This window comes from Podarcis bocagei, assembly GCF_964188305.1.
Source record: "Podarcis bocagei genome assembly, chromosome: 14".
NCBI classification, from domain to species: Eukaryota; Metazoa; Chordata; class Lepidosauria; order Squamata; family Lacertidae; genus Podarcis; species Podarcis bocagei.
Genome location: NC_138139.1, coordinates 873,331 through 896,224, shown reverse-complemented (window position 1 = coordinate 896,224; position 22,894 = coordinate 873,331). Strand labels below are relative to the sequence as shown.

The following is a 22,894-nucleotide window of genomic DNA, read 5'->3' as shown; positions in this document are numbered from 1 at the left end:
CTGGCCCTAAATATAATTTGTTTGTAGAATTAAAAAAATTCATTTTTGATATCTATTGATGAGGTCGCTGCGATATTATTTCATTTCTTATTAAGGGTATTATTTGGTTCGCTTTCTTTTATTTTAGACAATTAGCTAGAATTTTTGTCAGTCTTTCTCCCTGTTCCCAATATATTTGTCTTAGACTTAGTAGGCTGAACTCAATCTTTTGAGCTAGTATATTATTCAGTTCTAATGTTAGTTGTTGTATTATTTCATATGTACCCGTAGATGGGTCATTTGCCATGGGGTGCCATAGTGTTTTTAAAGAAATTTTAATATTATATTCTTTTAATCTTTGCAGCTTGGCATTGTTGGCAGAGAAGGATATTATCTTCCCTCTGATGTAAGCTTCTGATGTACCTCAGGTTACATACGCTTCAGGTTACACACTCCGCTAACCCAGAAATAGTGCTTCAGGTTAAGAACTTTGCTTCAGGATGAGAATAGAAAATGGGCTCCGGAGGCGCGGCAACAGTGGGAGGCCCCCATTAGCTAAAATGGTGCTTCAGGTTAAGAACAGTTTCAGGTTAAGAACGGACCTCCGGAACGAATTAAGTTCTTAACCTGAGGTACCACTGTATATCCTTCCCATTCCATCAGTCTTGACATTGAAGATTTGGAGTTATTTTTAAAATATATTTGTGTTTCTTGGGTTATATTTTGAATGAAGTTCTTTTTCATTTAGTAATGATATATTAAGATACCATATCCTCATACCTTCCTGGGTTTTAGATAAATTATATTCCAGTATTACCGCTGAGTGATCAGCTGTCATGGGAATATCAGTGTCACATTGGCTACTAAAGGGATGCAATGATGCTGATGTTAGAAAAAAAATTAATTCTATGCTGGGTATTATGAATTCTTGCAAAATATGTACGGTATATGATTTTTCCTTAGGATGATGCAGTCTCCATGAATCCACTAAATTCCACTGTATCATATATTTATTAATTGTCGCTCTAACCTTTGTCCTTTTTTTCCTGGCTACTGAGGTGATATCCATCTGTGGATCTAAAAATTCATTAAAGTCTCCATCCATTATCAAGTGCTGATAGGATAGAAGGCTTAATCTCTTAAAGCAGTTGTGAATAAACTTATGGTCATCAGTGTTAAAAATTATGAAATTATGATTACCACAATATGGACTTCAAACTGGTTTTGGACATTAGATTGATATATTGCCCAGCCCTAGTTGTGTCTCCTCTTCCTTGCCTTTTCTCCAAACTAAAAAGGCCTCAAACTTTCTTCACTGGGGGGGTTCACCATCCCCTTAGTCATTTTGGTGGCCCTTTTCTTAACCTTTTCCAACTCTATAGTATCCTTTTTGAGGTGAGGTGACCAGAACTGTGCACAGTACTCCAAATGTAGTCATACCATAATTGATATAATGACATTATGATATTATTGGCAGTTGTATTTTCAATTCATTTTCTAATGATTCCTAGCAGGCAATGTGCCTTTTTCACAGCTGCTGCACACTGGATCAGCATCTTCATTGAGATATCCACTGCAACCCCAAGGTCTTGTTCCGGGTCTGTCTCCTCCAGTTTAGACCCCATGAGCCCCAAAAAATTAAGATTTTTTTGCTCCAACATGCATCACTTTACACTTGTTTACAATGATTTGCATTTGCCATTTTGCAGCCTCTTCACTCAAGGGGTAGGGAAGATGGGTATCTGGCCTGATGCTTAGATGAGTTCCCTTAACCTTAGTTTACAATGAATGGCAGCAGTTCTCTAGGATTTAATAGACTCATAGACCTGTAGAGTTGGGAGAGACCCAATAGGTCCCCTAGTCCCTCCCCACCTGGAGGTGCAGGCTGTACTTCTGCCTGCACCCAGATGTGTGTGTTGCAGCTCTTTGCAGAGACGGAGACAAACCAACAAAAGACATTGGGATTGCACATGGCACCCCAAGGGCACGTGGAGGTGCGGAGGGGGGCAGAGATGAGCCAGCACAACCAGAAATGGTGCTCCTCAATTGCTTCCCTGCCTTACTTCAGGAGGTTGCGTGTCTGGAGAAGGGCTTTGGGCAAACATCTCCATGCAAGCAGGAGGAAATCTTCTTTGTCTGCAGAAGGTCCCAGGCTCAGGCCCCTGCATCTCCACGGAAGGCAGAGACCGTCCCTGCCTGAAGCCCTGGAGAGCCTCTGCCAGTCCATGTAAACAGTAGTTAAGCTCAATGGAGCAATAGCTTTATTCTGTGTGTGGCACCTTCCAATCGTTATATTTAAACCATCCCTCTATTTAGAACCACAAGAACCAGGATCTTGATTTATTTTTATGGCAGGAGCCAAAGTTCCCAAGGCAGAGGAGGATCCCAGGTTCAGGCCCCTGCCAACTGCAGGTCCAGGGGGGACAATGGCTCCCACTGGAAACCTTGGAGAGTTGCTGCTGGTCATTGTAAGCCAGGAGGGGGAACCTTCGTTGATCTCCATAACAGCTGCTGGACCCTTCAGGAGTGGAGGGTGGTCTTGTGCTTGAATCCTGCTTGCAGGTTTCCCACAGGATGCTGGACCAGAAGGGCCATTGACCTGATCCAGCAGGCGCTTTTATATCCATCTCCTACGCTGTCTGGGGCTGATGTGGAAGGATGTCCAGCAACATCTGGGAGGGCCATAGGTTCCCTATCCCTGGTTCACATTGACTAACAGGTGGAGCAGAGGTCTGATTTAGTAAATTATTATTACATTCATACAGCACCTTTATCTTCCAAGGATCTCAAGGTGGTGTACATAGTTCCCCTCCTTCCCATTTCATCCTCACAACAACCCAGTGAGATAGGTTAGGCTTCTAGCCTAAGGTCACCCAGTGAGCTCCATGGCTGAGTGGGGATTTCCCTCCCAGGTCCTTGTCCAACACTAGCCATCATGCCACATAGTTTCTCACGTCCATCCATATTCCTGGGTTCTAAGGCATATAGGATTGTAAAGCTAAACACTTGAATTGTGGTTGGAAATGGAAGTGTTTAATTCATTTTTTAGGAAGGTGGAGGGGGAAATCACAGGTACTGAGATCTGGGATTCCATGCCGAGTTATTGATTTCACTTCACAGGCTGGTAAGATGTGGAGGCAACTGGGAAACCCTCTGTGCTGTCAAGAGACAGACGTATTTCATCTTTTGCCATTGCTATTTCACTGCCCCCGACTTGTAGCCATGGGCCAAAGAACTCTGTGGGTGTTTTGGTTTCAGTAATTATGACTGTGATGTAGAGAGAAAAAAGGGCTCCCTCTTTCCTTGCAACAAAGGCAGCAACTAAATATTGGACAAATATAACAATCCTTAATGGAGTTCAGTCAAAGGTGCTGCCAAAGACAGGTAGGTCACAGGATTTGCACGAAGCAGAAGAGTGAGTCACTTTATTGCCAACAAAATGCCTGCAATTTTGAGCTGAGCTTTAACCACCCAATTACCTTGATTTCTTTCTTTTTCTTAAAGAAAGAAAATATAATCAAGTAAAGAATAGGAGAAACCAGAATCAATGATCCTCTTTCCACTCCAGGTGGAGACCAAAACAGCAGCAAAGGTGGTATCTAGTAGGTCTCAATAAATGAGATAAATTGCTCATGTTTAAAGGGCTTTTTGTTGTGGTGCGATGGGTGGGGTGAAATGCCAGTTTGTGAAGGACTTAAAGAAAAGAAGCTGGACTGATACTAGCTACTGCCAAGTAACTCTTGCATGAGAGGAATTTATCTGTTATAAATTTTGGAAAGTTGTTTTTGTATTTGCTATGCATTTGGACTCCTCTTAGCTTTTGTAACCCAGTTTTACCTGCTCCCAAGGAGCAGGTTTTTGTATTTTGCTTGGGTACAATTGGATGCCATTTTTAATCAATATGGCAGACTGAACTTTCCAAAAGCACGGATTTCAAAAGTGCAATGATTTTGTTTGGCTTCTTAGAAAGCCCAAGCACTGCTGGCAGAGCATTTCCTTTGCATGTAACAGGTCCCAGGTTCAATCTCCAGCAACCGCAGAAAGGGCTGGGAGAGATCCCTTCGGACATCCTAGAGAACTTCTGCCATGGTTTGACTCCTATAAACAGCTTCCCACTTTCCCATCTTCTGTGAGCTGCTTGGAGCACAGTGGGTTTGTAGGAAATGAGGTATGTAAATGATCTGACTGCTTCTTGGCCTTTCAGCTAGGATCATGCAAAAACATTATCTATTCTAATTCATCGGTTCTTACCAGATCCAATACAAATCCAATACAGCCTGGTTTTGAGGACTATATATTAACTGGATTTTTGGAACTTGGAGATGGAATAGGGGCTTCCTCCATCTGCTCCACGCATCAATCCAGTACAGTGGTACCTTGGGTTAAGAACTTAATTCATTCTGGAGATCCGTTCTTAACCTGAAACTGTCCTCAACCTGAAGCATCACTTTAGCTAATGTGGCCTCCTGCTGCCGCCAAACCGCCGGAGCACGATTTCTGTTCTCATCCTGAAGCAAAGTTCTTAACCCGAGGTACTATTTCTGGGTTATTGGAGTCTGTAACCTGAAGTGTCTGTAACCTGAAGCATCTGTAACCCGAGGTACCACTGTATTGCAGTACACCTCCAAGAATGGCTCACCAAAAATAAACAAATCAACTATTTTTGAGAGATGTTCAGTGCAAAACTGAAATTGGGAAAGAAACCACGACAGTTTAAGCTGGTACCAGAAACTGACCCACACCAGGAATCTCCCAGTCATTCACATGCTTTAACTGAGGGCCAAGTAATGTTTTTCCAGCTTGAGGAGCACACACGCTCATCAGTTTTTGGAAAGCTGTATGCCAGGCTGGGTGGGGCCAGAGGCAAAGGGGGTGGAGCAAACAGATGCAACTCGGAACTTGCTATGGGAGCCAGGCCAAAGCCCTAGAGGCGTCTCCAACTCTCCGCACCCTGCTTCATACAGCAAAGCAGGAAGCATTATCACAGCTCAAGGGCCTGTTCCTGTCAGGCAAAACCAGCGCCGGAAGTATGAGAATGGAGGGGGCCTGGGGAAGAGTCCTAACAGGCAGACTGACTGGCCCCTGGGGCTTGACTTTCACCACCTCTGCTTTAAACCAACGCAACAAATGAGACGGCAGTGAAGGTGTGGGTTGTAGGTATATTTATTTGCAAATACAAGAGAGAGAGAGAGAGAGGGAGAGAAAGAAATCGCCATACAATAGCAAATAGGAACATTTACAGTTATCTCCAATTCGGACTTGATCAAGTTAATGTTAAATACAAAACTGAGAAAGAGAGGGAGAGAAAGAAAGAAAAAGGGATTGTAAAAAATAAAAAATATGCGCATTCAAAAGAGCTTATTCCAGTATAAAGTTACTGAGGGCAGCTCAGATGCCGCCCTCCTCCTCTCCAAGCAGAAATTGGGGTGGAGGGTGGCTGTCAGCCTGCTTTAAGAAAACAGGAGCTCCCAGTCTTGTCACTGGCAGGCTGCGCAAGGAGAAAGAACTGGATGTAGAGAGCAAGAATTCCCCCACTTAAACAAAATTGGCTTTCAAGGTTTTGTCGGAGAGGAGGGGCTGTGGAAGAGAACAGATCAGAGGCCCGATATCAAGTCTCCTTCCTCTACCTCCCTTCTCCCAGATGTTTGGGGGTTAAGCCCCACTTATTTGGCCACTCACATCCACACTGTCCCCTGCTGAGTCCTTCGTACCAACAACTGCCTAGCATTCCTGGCTAGCAGCAAAACTGCAAGTGGGTTCCACATGCCCCGCCCCACATCGCAGGAAAAGAGACCCACAGATCTGCACCCCAGCTAATAACCTTTTCTGCAGGCTTAAGATACAATCACAGGCAAGAAAGGTGAAGGCAGGGGAGAAGAATGCCACTGGGATGTGGCACGGAGGATCCTTGCAGGTTAAGGGTGCATCCTGCTGTGGCAACATCACATGGACACACACACACACACACACACACCAGGCACTGCGGCATTTGTGTGATACGACATCACAACTTGCACGCAACCTGTACGCCTCTGCACAACAGGTGTGCCCTTGCAAGTGTGTGTATGTTGAAGCTACATCAGTGGGTGAACTGGGATGGCACAGTGGGAAAGACCAACCTTGGGCAGGCTGGGCAGACAAGAACCATTAACATAATTCATAACACTGACGCTGCCACTTAATACAAAGGTCCCTGTAAGATATTAGGTCCCTGTAAGATATTAAGACTCTGCATCGTATTTATGCAAAGAGAATACTGGCTACATCTTTGAACGAGGAGTGTGTATTAAGTACATACAGAGAAGGAAACACCTAGATTCAGTGGTGGGCAAGACTGAAATCTTCTTCTATCCTGGCCTTGGATATAACTGGAAAGGGTCCCCTTCTGCATCAGAACCAGGAAAGCAGCACCCCCTCTGTCTCCAGAAGGTGGAGGACACTGACATGGCAAGGAAGGAGTTCCATCTTTTCCCTGTTTGCCTCCAGTGGCAAGTCAGGACCGGAAGTTTGGTTTGTTCTTTTTTAATAAGGCACAGTTCAATCAAGGGTGCTAGTCTTGGAGAATGCAAGCCTTCATAGCCCATGGCTACTAGTTGCGACTTGAGCTAGCCAGCTAGTCAAACAGAAAGTTTCTGATAGCCTCAGCGGCAGAAAAATTGGCTCAAATCAGTGTTCTGGGCAAAGCTGCATCTGAAGATGCTGACGAATCTGGTTTGGTCAAGAGGGAGGAAGGGAGGAAACAGGGTTTGGCCTGGTCCCTGCTGCTCTGTGGCCGCTGGGCCAGGATTCCTATTAGCTCTTCTCCTTCCCTGCCCAGGCGTAGGAGGAAGGGAGCAGGTTCTCTCTCTGCGCATGCTCAATGATGGCCAAGTAGCAGAAGTAGTACTGCTCAGGGGTCTGGATGCTGAAAGCTCGCTGCGTCCTCATCCGCACCACTGTCTGCTGCACGTTCAGCGTGCCCACGTCCTGCAGTTGAGACAGGCAGATGTCCAGAGCACAGAAGGTACCTGGGGGGAAGAAGATCACCGTAAGCCATACCCAAGCCAGGACCCCTTGGACACTCCACATCCACCTTCCCCCACATCCTGGGGCCCTTGAGGTGTTGTTGGACTCCAGCTTCCCCCAGCCTCAGTCAGCATGGACCAATGGTCAGGGAGGGTGGGAGGGTGGTCCTGCAACACATAATGGCCCTGCTCTGCCTCCACAGCTGGTGGCTCTGAATACCAGTTGCTGGAAACTGCAGGAGGAGAAATGGCTCCTTTGCTTGGGTCCTGCTTGCCGGTTTCCCTCGGGCATCTGGTTGGCCACTGTGAGACCAGGATGCTGGACTGGACGGGCCAGTAGCCAGGGACCACATCCAGCAAGCTCTTCTTTTTATGTTCTTAACACCGGGAGGGCCACAGGTTCCCCACGTTTTGGTTCCCCACCCATGTTCTTCAAACCCTATGACTGATTTCAGCCAAATGTTCATTCATTCATTGTGGGTTTTATCCAATGAAGTGCTAATTTAAAGTAACAAAGGTATACTTGTTCTGCAGCCGAAACGTTTTGCACCAGCAGAACACTGTGATGCAAGAGAAAGATCAAGCAGTTTGCTGCCACGTTTGCCCTGCAACAGAAGCAACAGAAGGAACAGTCTACTGTCCAATGAGCTTCTGCGAATGCAGCTGCTGAACTGGATTCCTCCACTGCGCAAAACTGAAACTCGCCCATCCACTAGTGCAAGAGCCCTTGCACTCATGGACAGAAAACTCTGGATATAGTCCACTGTCCTGAAAAATATCACACGTATACACAAATAGGAATAAGGAAGCCCTGGCTGCCTCACAAATTTCTTTTTGTCTGATTATTATTATTAATTATTATTATTTATTGAATTTCAATACCCGGAGGACTCAGGGCGGTTCACATAAAAAGATCACAGTATATAAAATAAAAATAAAAGCAATAACCCAATAAAAACCCTGAAAAAAGCCACTACTGAGAAATCCCCATTCTTGTGTTGCCGCCCTCCAAACCTCTTGAGGCGGCACACAAAGAAGGGCCTCAGAAGATGATCACAGGGTCTGGGAAGGTTCATATGGAAAGAGGTGGTTCACGAAGTACAGGTGAAATTTGGAAAATTAGAATATCGTGGAAAAGTTCATTTATTTCAGTAATTCAACTTAAAAGGTGAAACTAATATATGAGACTCATGACATACAAAGCGAGATATGTCAAGCCTTTATTTGTTATAATTGTGATGATTATGGGGTACAGCTGATAAAAACCCCAAATTAACAATCTCAGAAAATTAGAATATTGTGAAAAGGTGCAGTAGCTATTCAATCCATAACATCTGCAATGGGTTCAGTAGGAAGCACAATCATGGGGAAGGCTGCTGACCTGACAGTTGTGCAGAAAGCCATCATTGAGACCCTCCAAAAGGAGGGAAAGCCTCAAAAGGTGATTCCAGAAGAAGTTGGATGTTTCCAAAGTGTTGTATCAAAGCACATCAATGGAAAGTTATGCAGAAGGGGAAAGTGTGGAAGAAAAAGGTGCACAACAGCAGGGATGACCGCAGCCTGGAGAGGATTGTCGGGAAAAGACCATTCAAACGTGTTGGGGACTTTCGCAAGGAGTGGACTGAGGCTGGAGTTAGTGCATCAAGAGCCACCACACACAGACGTATCCTGGAGATGGGCTTCAAATGTTGTATTCCTCTTGTCAAGGAGGAACAAGAAACAATGTCAGAAGAATCTTGCCTAGGCTAAAGAAAGAAAAAAAAGAACTAGTCTGTTGCTCAGTGGTCCCAAGTCCTCTTTTCTAATGAGAGCAACTTTTGCATCTCATTTGGAAACCAAGGACCCAGAGTCTGGAGGAAGAATGGGGAGGCACACAATGCCAGATGCTTGAAGTCCAGTGTGAAGTTTCCACAGTCTGTGTTGATCTGGGGAGCCTGACATCAACTGGTGTTGGTCCACTGTGCTTCATTAAGTCCAGGGTCACGCAGCTGTCTACCAGGAGATTTTGGAGCACTTCATGCTTCCTTCCGCAGACGAGCTTTATGGAGATGCTGCTTTCTTTTTCCAGAAGAACTTTGTCACCTGCCCACACTGTCAAAAGTACCAAAACCTGGTTCAATGCCCATGGGATTACTGTGCTTGATTGGCCAGCAAACTCACCTGATCTGAACTCCATAGAGAATCTATGGGGCATTGCCAAGAGAAAGATGAGAGACATGAGACCGAGCAATGCAGAAGAGCTGAAGGCTGCTATTGAAGCTTCCTGGTCTTCCATAACACCTCAGCAGTGCCACAGGCTGATAGCATACATGCCATGCCGCATTGAGGCAGTAATTGATGCAAAAGGGGCCCAAACCAAGTACTGAGTACATATGCATGCTTCTACTTTTCAGAAGTCCAATATTGCTCTATTTGCAATCCTTGTTTTGCTGATTTCATTTAATATTCTAATTTTCTGAGATTGTTAATTTGGGGTTTTCATCAGCTGTACACCATGATTATCACAATTATAACAAATAAAGGCTTGACATATCTTCCTTTGCATGTCACGAGTCTATCTCATATATTAGTTTCACCTTTTAAGTTGAATTACTGGAATAAATGAACTTTTCCACGATATTCTAATTTTCTGAGTTTCACCTGCATTGCGGTCCTGAGCCGTTTAAGGCTTTATAGGGCAAAACAAGGACTTCCAGTTGACTGCACAGTTATGGCAGTCGAGACCTCTTTCGGCTGAAAGAGCCCTTGCGCTTTGAAGTTGGGGAGACCGTGAGAGCGTCGCGGTTCCCCGGAAAAAAACTCAGATCGGGCGTTCTGAGGACCTGGTGTTCCAGCGGGTGCACTTTAGCGACTCCCCTGCTCCCCGGTAAGCTCATTAGAGCCCCAAGAGTGAGCGGGGTGGGAGACGCAGCACAGCAGAAACGAGTGCTTCCTTCAAAGCAGCGAAGCTCTGAGACTGGCTAGCTTGAGTGGCCAATTCCTTCATTAAAAAAGAGACTGAAAGTTGGAACTGTAAGTACTTAAAAACTTGATTTGGAAAATTGGGAAGAAAAGGGAGACTTAAAAACGGGGGTCAGTCCCCTTTGTGGAACGAAGTAAAAATCAGTGCGCTAAGACCAAAGCCTAAAAAGAAAGAAAAACATTTAAAACTCTACAAGCAATTTAGCCCCACACCCAGAGGAAAGGGGGCTTTGGATAATTTGTGCTATTTTGGAAATCTATTAATAAGTCTGAGATATCCTCTTTCGGTACCGGACCACCCAGGAGGGAAGTCTAGTCTCCATTGTGACGTCACAATGGAAGTGGAAACATTCAATCCCCATCTCTACTGAGTTGGTTATAAACTTTCCTGCGATGCCTGGCAACATTTTAAAGTGGATAAAAAGTGTATTCGGATTCCCTCAGAGCAAGGGGAGCCTTGGAAAATTTTCTCTTTGCCATTTTTGTCGTTGGGATTTAATGAGTTTTAAAGATTAAGGAAGCTGCTCCTGATCCGGCTGCAGTGGGATTGGTGGAGGGAACTTGTTTTTCTCCCTTATTGTACCAGACTGTGTGACTGACCTTGACATTCTTTAGCTATGAGTTCAGAAAGAGAAAGGTTGAGACATGGTTCTAAAGCAGCACCACAATTTGAGGAGTTGGTGATGTCAATGTTAAATGATATTAAAGAAGGATTAGATCGTAACACAGCTTCTATAAATAAGTTGGGGAAATAGATTGAACATTTAAGTATCAACATGAAAGATGTGAAAGATGAGATAAACACACATGATGCAAGGTTGACACAGCTGGAGAATGTTAGAGTGCAGGATCTGGAACGCTTGCAGTACGAAAATGCAAATTCAATCGCTTTTCTCCAATTGAGTGCGAAAGAATCACATCTGAGATTGAGAGGTGTCCCTTTTCTGGAAGAAGATAAACTCAGAGAATCTTTGATAGGATTTCTTGTGGATTTCTGGGATCTGAAAAAAGAGGAAGTGGAAGATTGGGTAGAGAAAGCTTACAGATTTGGCCCTAAAAAAGAGACCAAAACAGCTTACGATAGTATTGTGGTCTTTAAGACCAAGGAACAAAGAGAGATCGTTTTGGGACATCATTATAAAAAAGGCCTTAAAATTCCTGACAAATCGGTGGTGCTCTTTAAAGAAATTCCACAGCAATTTTTGAACCTGAGATCTCAGTACAGGGACCTGACTGACAGAAAGAACATCTTTTTAGGTGGGAATTTCCAGAGGGGCTATCTTTAAAATTTGAAGGAAGACAGCAGAAGATAAAGACTCTTGAGGAGGACAGATTTATGCAAAAGCACTTGGTAGAACTTGGATTACAAACCTCACAGCAGCTGGGAGGAGAGGCAGCATCTTCGTAAGTAGACAATATGGCATTGAGAATCTATTCATGGAACGTAAATGGCTTGAACTTACCCCGAAAAAGGGGAGGAAATTACCATATTTTGGAAAAACAAAATTTGGATATAATTTGCTTACAGGAAACCCACATTACAAGACTACATAGAAAAACTCTAATAAATAAAAGATTGGGCCAAGAATTTATTTCTTCTGACAAAGTTAAAAAAAGAGGAATGGTTTTCTACATTAAGGGAAAATGGAATCCAAAATTTGCTTTTAAAGATGAGGAAGGAAGACACATAGCAGTTGAAATTACAGCACAAGGCGAGAAATATTTGTTATTAGGAATCTATGCACCTAGTGATGGCAAAGTGGAATTTTTTAAGAACTTGGAAACATAGATTATAAACTTGGAAACATAGATTATAAAATTATATTGATGGGGGACTTGAATGGAGTTGCATCTACTTTGATGGATAGAACTCAGAGATCAGAGGCTACGAATTCTGGCAGACTACCTAAGACTTTTTTTGACCTAACTGAAAAATTTGATTTGTCAGATATATGGAGAATAAAATCCAATGGAAAGAGACTTTACTTTTTTCTCAGATGCAAACCAAGTATTTTCGAGAATGGACTATTTATGGAAATCCAGAGACTTGGTTCCTAAAGTAATAAAAACAGAAATTTGCCCTAAAACTTGCTTGGATCATAATGCAGTTTTTATGGATTTGAAAATGTTTGTTCAGGGTTCCTTCAGATGGCGAATGAATGATGATTTGTTGAGAAGTACATCAATTGTTAATAAGGCCAAAAACCCCTAAAGGATTATTTTGAACTTAGTATGAATCAAGGAACGGAAACAAGGGTTATTTGGGGGGGGCAGCAAAGCTGTAATGAAAGGGTTTCTGATACAACAAAACTCAATTAGGAAAATGTCACAGAATGAGAGAAAAGATAAAATTATGGAACAACTAAAAGACAAAGAGAAGAAGCTTAGAGGAAACCCAAAGAATTTGCAGATCCAAAAAGAAATTAAAGCTTTACAGGTTCAATATTCACAGTTAGTAAATCAAGAAATTGAATGGAAGATAAGAAGGATGAGACAAAGAAATTTTGAATCTGCAAATAAATGTGGGAAATTATTAGACTGGCAATTAAAGAAGAGACAAAAACAAAGTACTATTACAAACATTGTAACAGAAGGAAAATCTATAGAGAACCCTGCAGACATTAGAAAATGCTTTTATAAATATTATAAACAACTGTATAAAAAGGATAAAGAGGATATGGGAAAAATTGAGCAATTTATAAAGATTAATGGTTTGCAGCAGATTCTGGAGGATAAAAAGAACCTACTAAAAGGTTTAATTACAAATCAGGAAATGGAACAGGCAATAAATTCAATGCAACTTGGCAAGATACCAGGACCTGATGGTCTATCAGCGAAATATTATAAGACACTGAAAGGCTGGCTCATCCAAACTCTGGTAGAAGTATCTAATTCGATTCTGCAAGGGGGCAAAGCACCTGAAACCTGAAAGGAAGCTTATATTACTCTGATTCCTAAACAGGGTCAAGATAGATCCAATGTTAAAAACTACAGACCAATCTCCTTACTCAATGTGGATTACAATTTTTTTGCAAATATATTGGCCAACAGGCTAAAGAAGGTTTTATCTAAGTACATTCACAAAGACCAGGCAAGATTTCTGCCTGGAAGACATATGAAAGATAACATTAGAAATTATGTGGATATTTTGGAAAAGTTAGAAGCAAGAAAGAGTTGTAAAGCAATGTTAATGTTTATTGATGCAGAGAAAGCCTTTGACAATGTATCTTGGAGTTTTATGTTACATTATTTAGAGAGTATGGGGATAGGCCATGATTTTTTAAATGGTATTAAAGCGATCTATCTAGAACAAAGAGCCAAAATTATTGTAAATAATGTGGTTTCAGAGGAAATTAGAATTGAGAAGGGAACCAGGCAAGGGTGCCCACTTTCCCCTCTGCTGTTTATTTCAGTCCAGGAGGTCCTGCTAAGTATGATTAGAAAGGATGAACAAGTCAAAGGTATCACAATAGGTTCGAAACAATACAAATTAAAAGCCTTTGCTGATGATCTAGTATTGACATAATAAGATCCAGACTCCAGTGCAGTTAAAGCACTGGAGCTGATGCAAGAGTTTGGTCTGGTAGCAGGATTTAAATTAAACAAGAGCAAAACCAAAGTAATAGAGAAAAATCTGGATAATGAGGAAAGAAAATTATTACAAGAAAAGACGGGCCTAGATTTTGTGAAAAAAGTTAAATATTTGGGGGTGAACCTGTCCAGGAAAAATCTGAATTTATACAAAGATAATTATGAGAAATTATGGTATGAAATTAAAATAGATTTGGCGATATGGTCAAATTTAAAACTGTCATTAATGGGCCGGATTTCTGTGATTAAGATGAATGTGCTGCCAAAGATGCTTTTTTAGTTTCAAGCCCTCCCAATTATAGATAATGTGAAATGTTTTAAAGAATGGCAGAAAGCATTATCTAGATTTATCTGGCAGGGGAAGAAACCCAGAATTAAAGAGACTTCCGGGTTAGCGCCATCGGCAACGGCGAAGTTCCTCTGACCTGGAGGAACCCGCTCCGTGAAAATCGGGTCTTGCCGCCGCCGCGAAGGCGGAGACCCTTTAAAAATCCCAGGCGGAGGAAGCCTGGGAATGTGGGATTCGGCGGACACCAGGAGCGCCTCCCCTACTCGCAGGGAAACCCCTTTTCGGGGATCCGAAGCGACGTGGGGTAAGCGGCGCGGTGTTTTGAATCAACTGCTACTTTTACAGAGTGAAGCTGCACAGCCGTTGCCGGAGAGCGCTGACTTTTTCCTGTGGACAATTGGACTCTAAACAAGTACCCGTGAGTAAAACAGAAAATTGGATTAAGAAACATTTTAATTTGGCACCAAAGCAGGAAGGTTCTAAACAGGAAGTCCGCCTTCCGCTTTTTGTAAATAGACTGAAGCAAAAATTTGCAAGCTAAAGTCTGGAAAGTCGCATATAAAGGACTAAATTTCCTTCAGTTATAACCATCAAAACACCTTTTGGAAGCAGGAGAAAAGGGGGGAATTTTGATTGTTCAAGCCTGCAGGAGAGAGAGTAAAGAAAGATAAATTTCCACCGTCTCAAACCTGGGAACGGGGTGCCAGAGACAGAAATTCTTGGGGAAGTTCATTGACTGGAACGTCTTTTGACAGATAGTTTAAAAAAAGAGAGAAACAAACTGATTTCAATGTTGCCTTTTGCAATCAAAAGATACAAAATATATGAAAAATGAAAGTAATTTTCTTTTGTTATAGAATCATAGAATCATAGAATCATAGAGTTGGAAGAGACCACAAGGGCCATCGAGTCCAACCCCCTGCCAAGCAGGAAACACCATCAAAGCACTCCTGACATATGGTTGTCAAGCCTCTGCTTAAAGACCTCCAAAGTTGGAGACTCCACCACACTCCTTGGCAGCAAATTCCACTGTCGAACAGCTCTTACTGTCAGGAAGTTCTTCCGAATGTTTAGGTGGAATCTTCTTTCTTGTAGTTTGAATCCATTGCTCCGTGTCCGCTTCTCTTGAGCAGCAGAAAACAACCTTTCTCCCTCCTCTATGTGACATCCTTTTATATATTTGAACATGGCTATCATATCACCCCTTAACCTCCTCTTCTCCAGGCTAAACATGCCCAGCTCCCTTAGCCGTTCCTCATAAGGCATCGTTTCCAGGCCTTTGACCATTTTGGTTGCCCTCCTCTGGACACGTTCCAGTTTGTCAGTGTCCTTCTTGAACTGTGGTGCCCAGAACTGGACACAGTACTCCAGGTGAGGTCTGACCAGAGCAGAATACAGTGGCACTATTACTTCCCTTGACCTAGATGCTATACTCCTATTGATGCAGCCCAGAATTGCATTGGCTTTTTTAGCTGCCGCGTCACACTGTTGGCTCATGTCAAGTTTGTGGTCAACCAAGACTCCCAGATCCTTTTCACATGTACTGCTCTCAAGCCAGGTGTCCCCCATCTTGTATTTGTGCCTCTCATTTTTTTTGCCCAAGTGCAATACTTTACATTTCTCCCTGTTAAAATTCATCTTGTTTGTTTTGGCCCAGTTCTCTAATCTGTCAAGGTCGTTTTGAAGTGTGATCCTGTCCTCTGGGGTGTTAGCCACCCCTCCCAGTTTGGTGTCATCTGCAAATTTGATCAGGATGCCCTTGAGTCCATCATCCAAGTCGTTGATAAAGATGTTGAATAAGACCGGGCCCAAGACAGAACCCTGTGGCACCCCACTAGTCACTCTTCTCCATGATGAAGAGGAACATCTTGTTGGACCTGTTCACAAAAGATGGATACAAATAGAAATTGTCTCCTCTAGAGGGAGCTTGTTAAATTGTTGCTGGAGTCGATCTGGGGATTTTACAGCTGCAAGATTAGGATCATGAGACCAGACTCTGGCCTTGAAGAAAAATGTGTTTAGAAGAAGTTTTGGTGCTTGCTTTTTGCAAGACAAGCGCTTTGTTGGAGCAGATGCATGAGAAGATGGATTTGATGACTATTGCAATCAAAAACTTTGGACAAACGGCGAATACCCATATAGAAACCATCTGGGAACCAACTCAGGAACTTGTTTTGACAGGGCAGGGCAGCAGTTGAAGAAGGGCAGAGCAGTTTGATCCATCTTTTAGATTTAGGGGAGCTAGTCTCAAACGTTTGTTGGGGGAGACCTAGGGTTTTTTTGTGGGGGGAGTTATTTGTCTCGTCTTCACACTTTTTATGATGGAGGACCGCTGTAGCCACCCCCAACGACACGTTCTCAAGATGGAGGGGGAGGGAACAGCTGCAGTCGCCTGCGGTTCCTGCGCAATGTTTGCCATCTTGCCAAAGGTTGCAGGCAGCTTTACCTGCAGCAATTGCATTTTGATTGCCCTCTTAAAAGACAAAGTCCAGCAACTGGAGGAACGTGTAGCTACGCTCCAATGAATTAGAGAGCTGGAGCTCTTCTTGGAAGCAACAGAGCACACCGTCTCCACCAAGGAGGAGACAGGGGACTCCCCTGAGAAGGAGGCTAGTTCACCAACACAGGAGCCAGATATATGGAGAAACGTGACTCAAAGAAGTAGGAGGCCCAGGGTTCGCTCTGATTGTTTAGAAATACACAATCGCTTTGAGGTCCTCTCCCCTAGCATGGAAGACGAAGAGCAGACTCCATTTGAGGATCTCTCCCTCATTACAGTCAATCAGGTATATGAAGACGAGCAGCAAAGTCAGTCCTCAGGGAATGTGCAGGCGACCTTGGAACGGACAGCTCATGGAAGAACCCCGACCAAACCTAAGAGGAGGCGTGTAGTGGTGATAGGGGATTCCCTACTGAGGGGAACAGAAGCAGTGATCTGCGGGCCTGACAAGATGTCTCGGGAAGTGTGCTGTCTCCCCGGGGCTAAGATCCAAGATGTAACTGAACGACTGCAAGGAATCATAAAACCAACTGACAAATGCCCCTTCCTCTTGGTTCATGTGGGAACCAATGACACTGCAAGCAATAGCCTCCAGAAGATCAAAAGAGACTACGAGGCTCTCGGCAGGAAATTGAAGCAACTAAATGCACAAATTGTCATCTCATCTGTCCTCCCAGTTGAACGACGTGGCCCAGGGAGAGAGGGAAAAATAGTGGAAGTGAACAGCTGGCTTCGCAAATGGTGTAAACAGGAACGGTTTGGATTCTTAGATCATGGACTGCAGTTTCTTGAAGATGGACTTCTGGCAAGCGATAGGCTGCACCTCACAACGGTTGGGAGAAATGTTTTTGCCAAAAATCTCAGAAACCTCATCAGGAGGGCTTTAAACTGACTAATGTGGGGGAGGGAGACAGTGCTCCTGAAGTTAGGAGTCTATCAATTGATGAAGATGATCATCCAAATGTCATAGACCAAATGGAGCAAACAGCACGCAGACCTAGTGGTGGGAGGAAAAAATCCTTAAATAAGAGACACGGGGGAATGATTAATGGACTTCAATGTCTGTACACTAATGTGCAAAGCATGGGAAATAAACAAGATGAGCTTGAGCTCTTGGTACAGCAAACTAAATATGACATAATAGGCATCACTGAAACCTGGTGGGATAAGTCCCACGATTGGAATGTAATAATGGGGGGATACAATCTACTTCAGAGAAACAGACCAGACAAGAAAGGAGGAGGAGTGGCGTTATATGTCAGGGATGTGTATACCTGTGAAGAGATCCAAGATTTAGAACCTCAAAGCCAAAGTGAGAGCATTTGGGTCAAAATTAAGGGAGAGAAGAATAACAGAGACTTCATTGTGGGAGTTTACTATAGATCCCCAAGCCAAACGGAGGACATAGATGATGCCTTCCTGGAACAGATGGCCAAGCATGCAAAAGGAAGGGAGATAGTAGTAATGGGGGACTTCAATTACCCGGATATTTGTTGGATGTCAAACTCAGCCAAGAGCATAAGGTCAAACAGATTCCTCACTGGCCTTGCAGACAACTTCATTGTCCAGAAAGTGGGAGAAGCAACAAGAGGAACAGCCATTTTAGATCTGGTCCTAACCAATGTTGATGACCTGGTTAGTGGGGTAGAAGTGGAAGGATCATTAGGCGCGAGTGATCATGCTCTTCTGAAGTTTACTATACAGCGGAAAGGAGCAGCCAAGCATACTAGGACTCAATTTCTTGACTTTAAGAAAGCAGACTTCATAAAACTTAGGGAAGTGCTGGGTGAGATCCCATGGACAGTAATACTAAAAGGAAAGGGAGTTCATGATGGCTGGGAGTTTGTTAAGAGGGAGATAGTAAAAGCACAACATCAGGCAATACCAATCAGACGGAAACATGGAAGGTGCCTAAAGAAGCAAGGGTGGCTATCTAAAGAACTTTTAACTGAGTTAAGATTTTAAAAGGATGTGTACAAAAAATGGAAAAGGGGGGAAACCACCAAAGAGGAATTCAAACAAATAGCCAGCACGTGTAGACAGAAAAGTCAGAAATGCTAAAGCGCAGAATGAACTCAAGCTTGCTAGAGAGGTTAAAAGCAACAAAAAAGGCTTTTATGGGTATGTTTGTAGCAAAAGGAAGAACAAAGAAACAGTGGGGTCACTCAGAGGAGAAGATGGTCAAATGCAAACAGGGGACACAGAAAGGGCTGAAGTCCTCAATGCCTTCTTTGCCTCAGTCTTCTCCGATAAATAAAACAATGCCCGCCCTGAAGAATTTGGAGCAAATGATTCAGCAAACACAGCCCAGAATAACTAAGGAGATAGTACAAGAATACTTGGCTAGTTTAGATGTATTCAAGTCTCCAGGGCCAGATGAACTGCATCCAAGAGTATTAAAAGAACTGGCAGATGTGATCTCAGAACCACTGGCAGTCATTGAGAATTCCTGGAGAACAGGCGAAGTCCCAGCAGACTGGAGGAGGGCAAATGTTGTCCCTATTTTCAAAAAGGGGAAAAGAGAGGACCCAAATAATTACCGCCCAGTCAGTCTGACATCAATACCAGGGAAGATTCTGGAGCAGATCATTAAGCAAACAGTCTGTGAGCACCTAGAAAGGAATGCTGTGATCACCAATAGTCAGCATGGATTTCTGAAAAATAAGTCATGTCAGACTAACCTGATCTCGTTTTTTGACAGAATTACAAGCCTGGTAGATGAAGGGAACGCAGTGAATGTAGCCTACCTTGATTTCAGCAAGGCATTTGACAAGGTGCCCCATGATATTCTTGTAAAGAAGCTGGTAAAATGCGGTCTTGACTATGCTACCACTCAGTGGATTTGTAACTGGCTGACTGACCGAACCCAAAGGGTGCTCATCAATGGTTCCTCTTCATCCTGGAGAAGAGTGACTAGTGGGGTGCCACAGGGTTCTGTCTTGGGCCCGGTCTTATTCAACATCTTTATCAATGACTTGGATGATGGACTCAAGGGCATCCTGATCAAATTTGCAGGTGACACCAAACTGGGAGCGGTGGCTAACACCCCAGAGGACAGGATCACACTTCAAAACGACCTTGACAGATTAGAGAACTGGGCCAAAACAAACAAGATGAATTTTAACAGGGAGAAATGTAAAGTATTGCACTTGGGCAAAAAAAATGAGAGGCACAAATACAAGATGGGTGACACCTGGCTTGAGAGCAGTACATGTGAAAAGGATCTAGGAGTCTTGGTTGACCACAAACTTGACATGAGCCAACAGTGTGACGCGGCAGCTAAAAAAGTCAATGCAATTCTGGGCTGCATCAATAGGAGTATAGCATCTAGATCAAGGGAAGTAATAGGGCCATTGTATTCTGCTCTGGTCAGACCTCACCTGGAGTACTATGTCCAGTTCTGGGCACCACAATTCAAGAAGGACACTGACAAACTGGAACGTGTCCAGAGGAGGGCAACCAAAATGGTCAAAGGCCTGGAAACGATGCCTTATGAGGAACGGCTAAGGGAGCTGGGCATGTTTAGCCTGAAGAAGAGGAGGTTAAGGGGTGATATGATAACCATGTTCAAATACCGCATTTTTCGCCCTATAGGACGCACTTTTTCCCCTCCAAAAATGAAGGGGAAATGTGTGTGCGTCCAATGGGGCGAATGCAGGCTTTCACTGAAGCCTGGAGAGCGAGAGGGGTCAGTGCGCACCGACCCCTCTCGCTCTCCAGGCTTCAGGAAGCTATCCGCAAGTCTTGCAAGCCCGGAGGGATGTCCCGCGGGCTCGCAAGGCTTGTGGGCAGCAGCCTGCAGCCCCACAAGCTCGGGGGATAGGGGGGTGGCGGAGCGCCGCCACCCCGCTATTCCCCGACCTGATCTGGAGGCTGGCGGGGGGGAGAAGCAAGCTTGCTTCTCCCCCCCCCCCGCCAGCCCCACAAGCTTGGGGGATAGGGGGATGGTGGAGCGCCGCCACCCCGCTATTCCCCGACCTGATCTGGAGGCTGGGGGGGAGAGAAGCAAGCTTGCTTCTCCCCCCGCCAGCCCCACAAACTCGGGGGACAGCGGGGCAAGCTGTCCCTGAAGGCAGAAGAGGGAGACGGAGCACTCCGTCTCCCTCTTCTAGCTTGGGGATGGTTGCGCAAACCTGGGGGGGAAATAAAAATTTTTCCCTTGATTTCCCCCCCAAAAAACTAGGTGCGTCCTATGGGCCGGTGTGTCCTATAGGGTGAAAAATACGGTATATAAAAGGATGTCACATAGAGGAGGGAGAAAGGTTGTTTTCTGCTGCTCCAGAGAAGCCGACACGGAGCAATGGATCCAAACTACAAGAAAGAAGATTCCACCTAAACATTAGGAAGAACTTCCTGACAGTAAGAGCTGTTTGACAGTGGAATTTGCTGCCAAGGAGTGTGGTGGAGTCTCCTTCTTTGGAGGTCTTTAAGCAGAGGCTTGACAACCATATGTCAGGAGTGCTCTGATGGTGTTTCCTGCTTGGCAGGGGGTTGGACTAAAACCAGGAGTTTTTGGACCTGGCAAAGCTACCACTGGAATTGGATAAACCAGAAGTGATACCACCAACAGACCAAGAACAAGAATTGGGAGCAGTTGGAGGAGAAGCATAATAACCTTACAATGTCTCTGCAGGTATTAAGTTGGAATATTCGAGGCTTGAACTCCCCCGATAAGAGGAAAAAAATCTTTCACTTATTGAAAAAAGAAAAATTGGACTTGATATGTTTGCAAGAAACCCATGTGATCAGAACACATAGGAAAGTATTAATTAAGAAAAGATTAGGACAAGAATTCATTTCATCAGACAAAGTCAAAAAGAGAGGAGTGGTGATTTACGCAAAAGAAAGTTTATCACCCAAATTTGTTTTTAAGGATGACCAAGGAAGATTTGTGGCTATTGAAATACAATATCAAGGTGAGAAATTCTTGATGGTAGGGATATATGCACCAAATGAGGGGAAATCAAAATTTTATAAGAAACTGCATGAGACACTGTTGGACTTTATGGACTTAATTGACATTTGGAGAACTAAGTACCCCCTAGGTAGAGAGGGGACATTTTATTCTGAAGCCCAAAAGACTTGGACAAGGTTTGACCAAATCTGGATAACTAGAGGAATGGCTCCTAAGATTCGAAAAGTGGAAATTTGCCCAAAAACTTGCTCCGACCATAATCCTGTGAAAATGGAAATGAAACCAACATTGACTGGTTCCTTCAGATGGAGGATGAATGACGCCTTGTTTAGAGATCCAGAAATTATCAAGAAGGCCCAAAAAATTATTAAAGACTATTTTGAGATAAATTTGAAGACCACAGTGGAAAAATGAACAATCTGGGACGCAAGCAAAGCCGTGATGAGAGGGTTTTTGATTCAGCAAAATGCAATAAAAAGGAGAACTCAAAATGAGAAAAAAGAGAAGATTTTGGAAAAAATAAGAGAAGGAGAGAGAAAACTTAGAGCTAAACCAAAATCACAAGAGATTTTGAGAGAAATTAAGTTATACCAAGTACAATATATGAAAATGATAAATCAGGACATTGAATGGAAAGTTAAACAGATGAGACAAAAGACCTTCGAATCGGCTAACAAATGTGGAAAGTTGCTAGCATGGCAGTTGAAGAAGAGACAAAAATTAAATACGGTCACCAATCTTGAAGTGGAAAGAATATTCAGAATCCACAGGAGATCAGGATCTGCTTCCAGAGATATTTTAAACAACTCTACACACAAGGGCCGCAGTTCGAGTCGAAAATTGACCAATTTCTGAAGATTAATGGATTACAAAAAATTTCTCAAGAAAATAAAACATTATTGAACTACAAAATAACTGAACAAGAGGTGGAAGGCACCATTCAGAATATGCAACTGGGCAAATCTCCAGGGCCTGATGGATTGACCTCCAAGTACTACAGAATTTTGAAAGACTATTTAATTCAACCACTAAAGGAGGTTTGTAATGAAATTATGGAGGGGGAAAAGCCGCCAGAGACGTGGAAAGAAGCTTATATCACACTTATACCGAAGACTGAGTCTGAAAAGACACAACTTAAGAATTACCGCCCCATATCCCTACTTAATGTGGATTACAAAATCTTTGCAGGGTATGTAATACAACAAATGGGAAGGATAAGGAGAAATAAAGATACTAATATTATGGAAATAAATAAATAAGAGAGAAAGAAAAAGATTTAGTGAAAACCCCCCAAAATGAAGATATCCTCCAACAAATAAAGAACTTACATGCCCACCTATCGAATTTAATAAATAGAGAAATTGAGAAAAAAATTACATGGACAAAGCAAAGATATTTTGAACGGGCAAATAAACCGGGTAGGATGCTGGCATGGTTTATTAAGGAAAGACAGGTAGAAAGAGTAATAAATAGAATTATTGACGAAGAAAAAGAAATTATTGACCCAAAACAAATCAAAGAAAGGTTTATAAAATATTAAAAAAATATATAAAGTAGAATTGAAAGAGGAAAAGAAAATCCAAAAATACCTATTAGAAAACAGATTACCAGATATAGAAGAAGAAGAATATGCAATTTTAAATTCAAATATTGAA

At 43.2% G+C, this 22,894-nt stretch overlaps 1 protein-coding gene across 2 annotated transcripts in view; it reads right to left on the bottom strand.

Moving 5' to 3' along the window:
- Window positions 1-5,126: 5,126 nt before the first annotated feature.
- The window catches only part of PTPN9 (protein tyrosine phosphatase non-receptor type 9), a 65,525-nt gene continuing 47,757 nt past the window's right edge, over window positions 5,127-22,894 (bottom strand). For both annotated transcript variants that reach the window (XM_081170611.1, XM_081170612.1), the window contains exon 13: window positions 5,127-6,986. In XM_081170611.1, coding sequence (XP_081026737.1) covers window positions 6,772-6,986 — 215 coding nt within the window. In that variant the 3' untranslated portion in view covers window positions 5,127-6,771. The remainder of the gene's footprint in view (window positions 6,987-22,894) is intronic.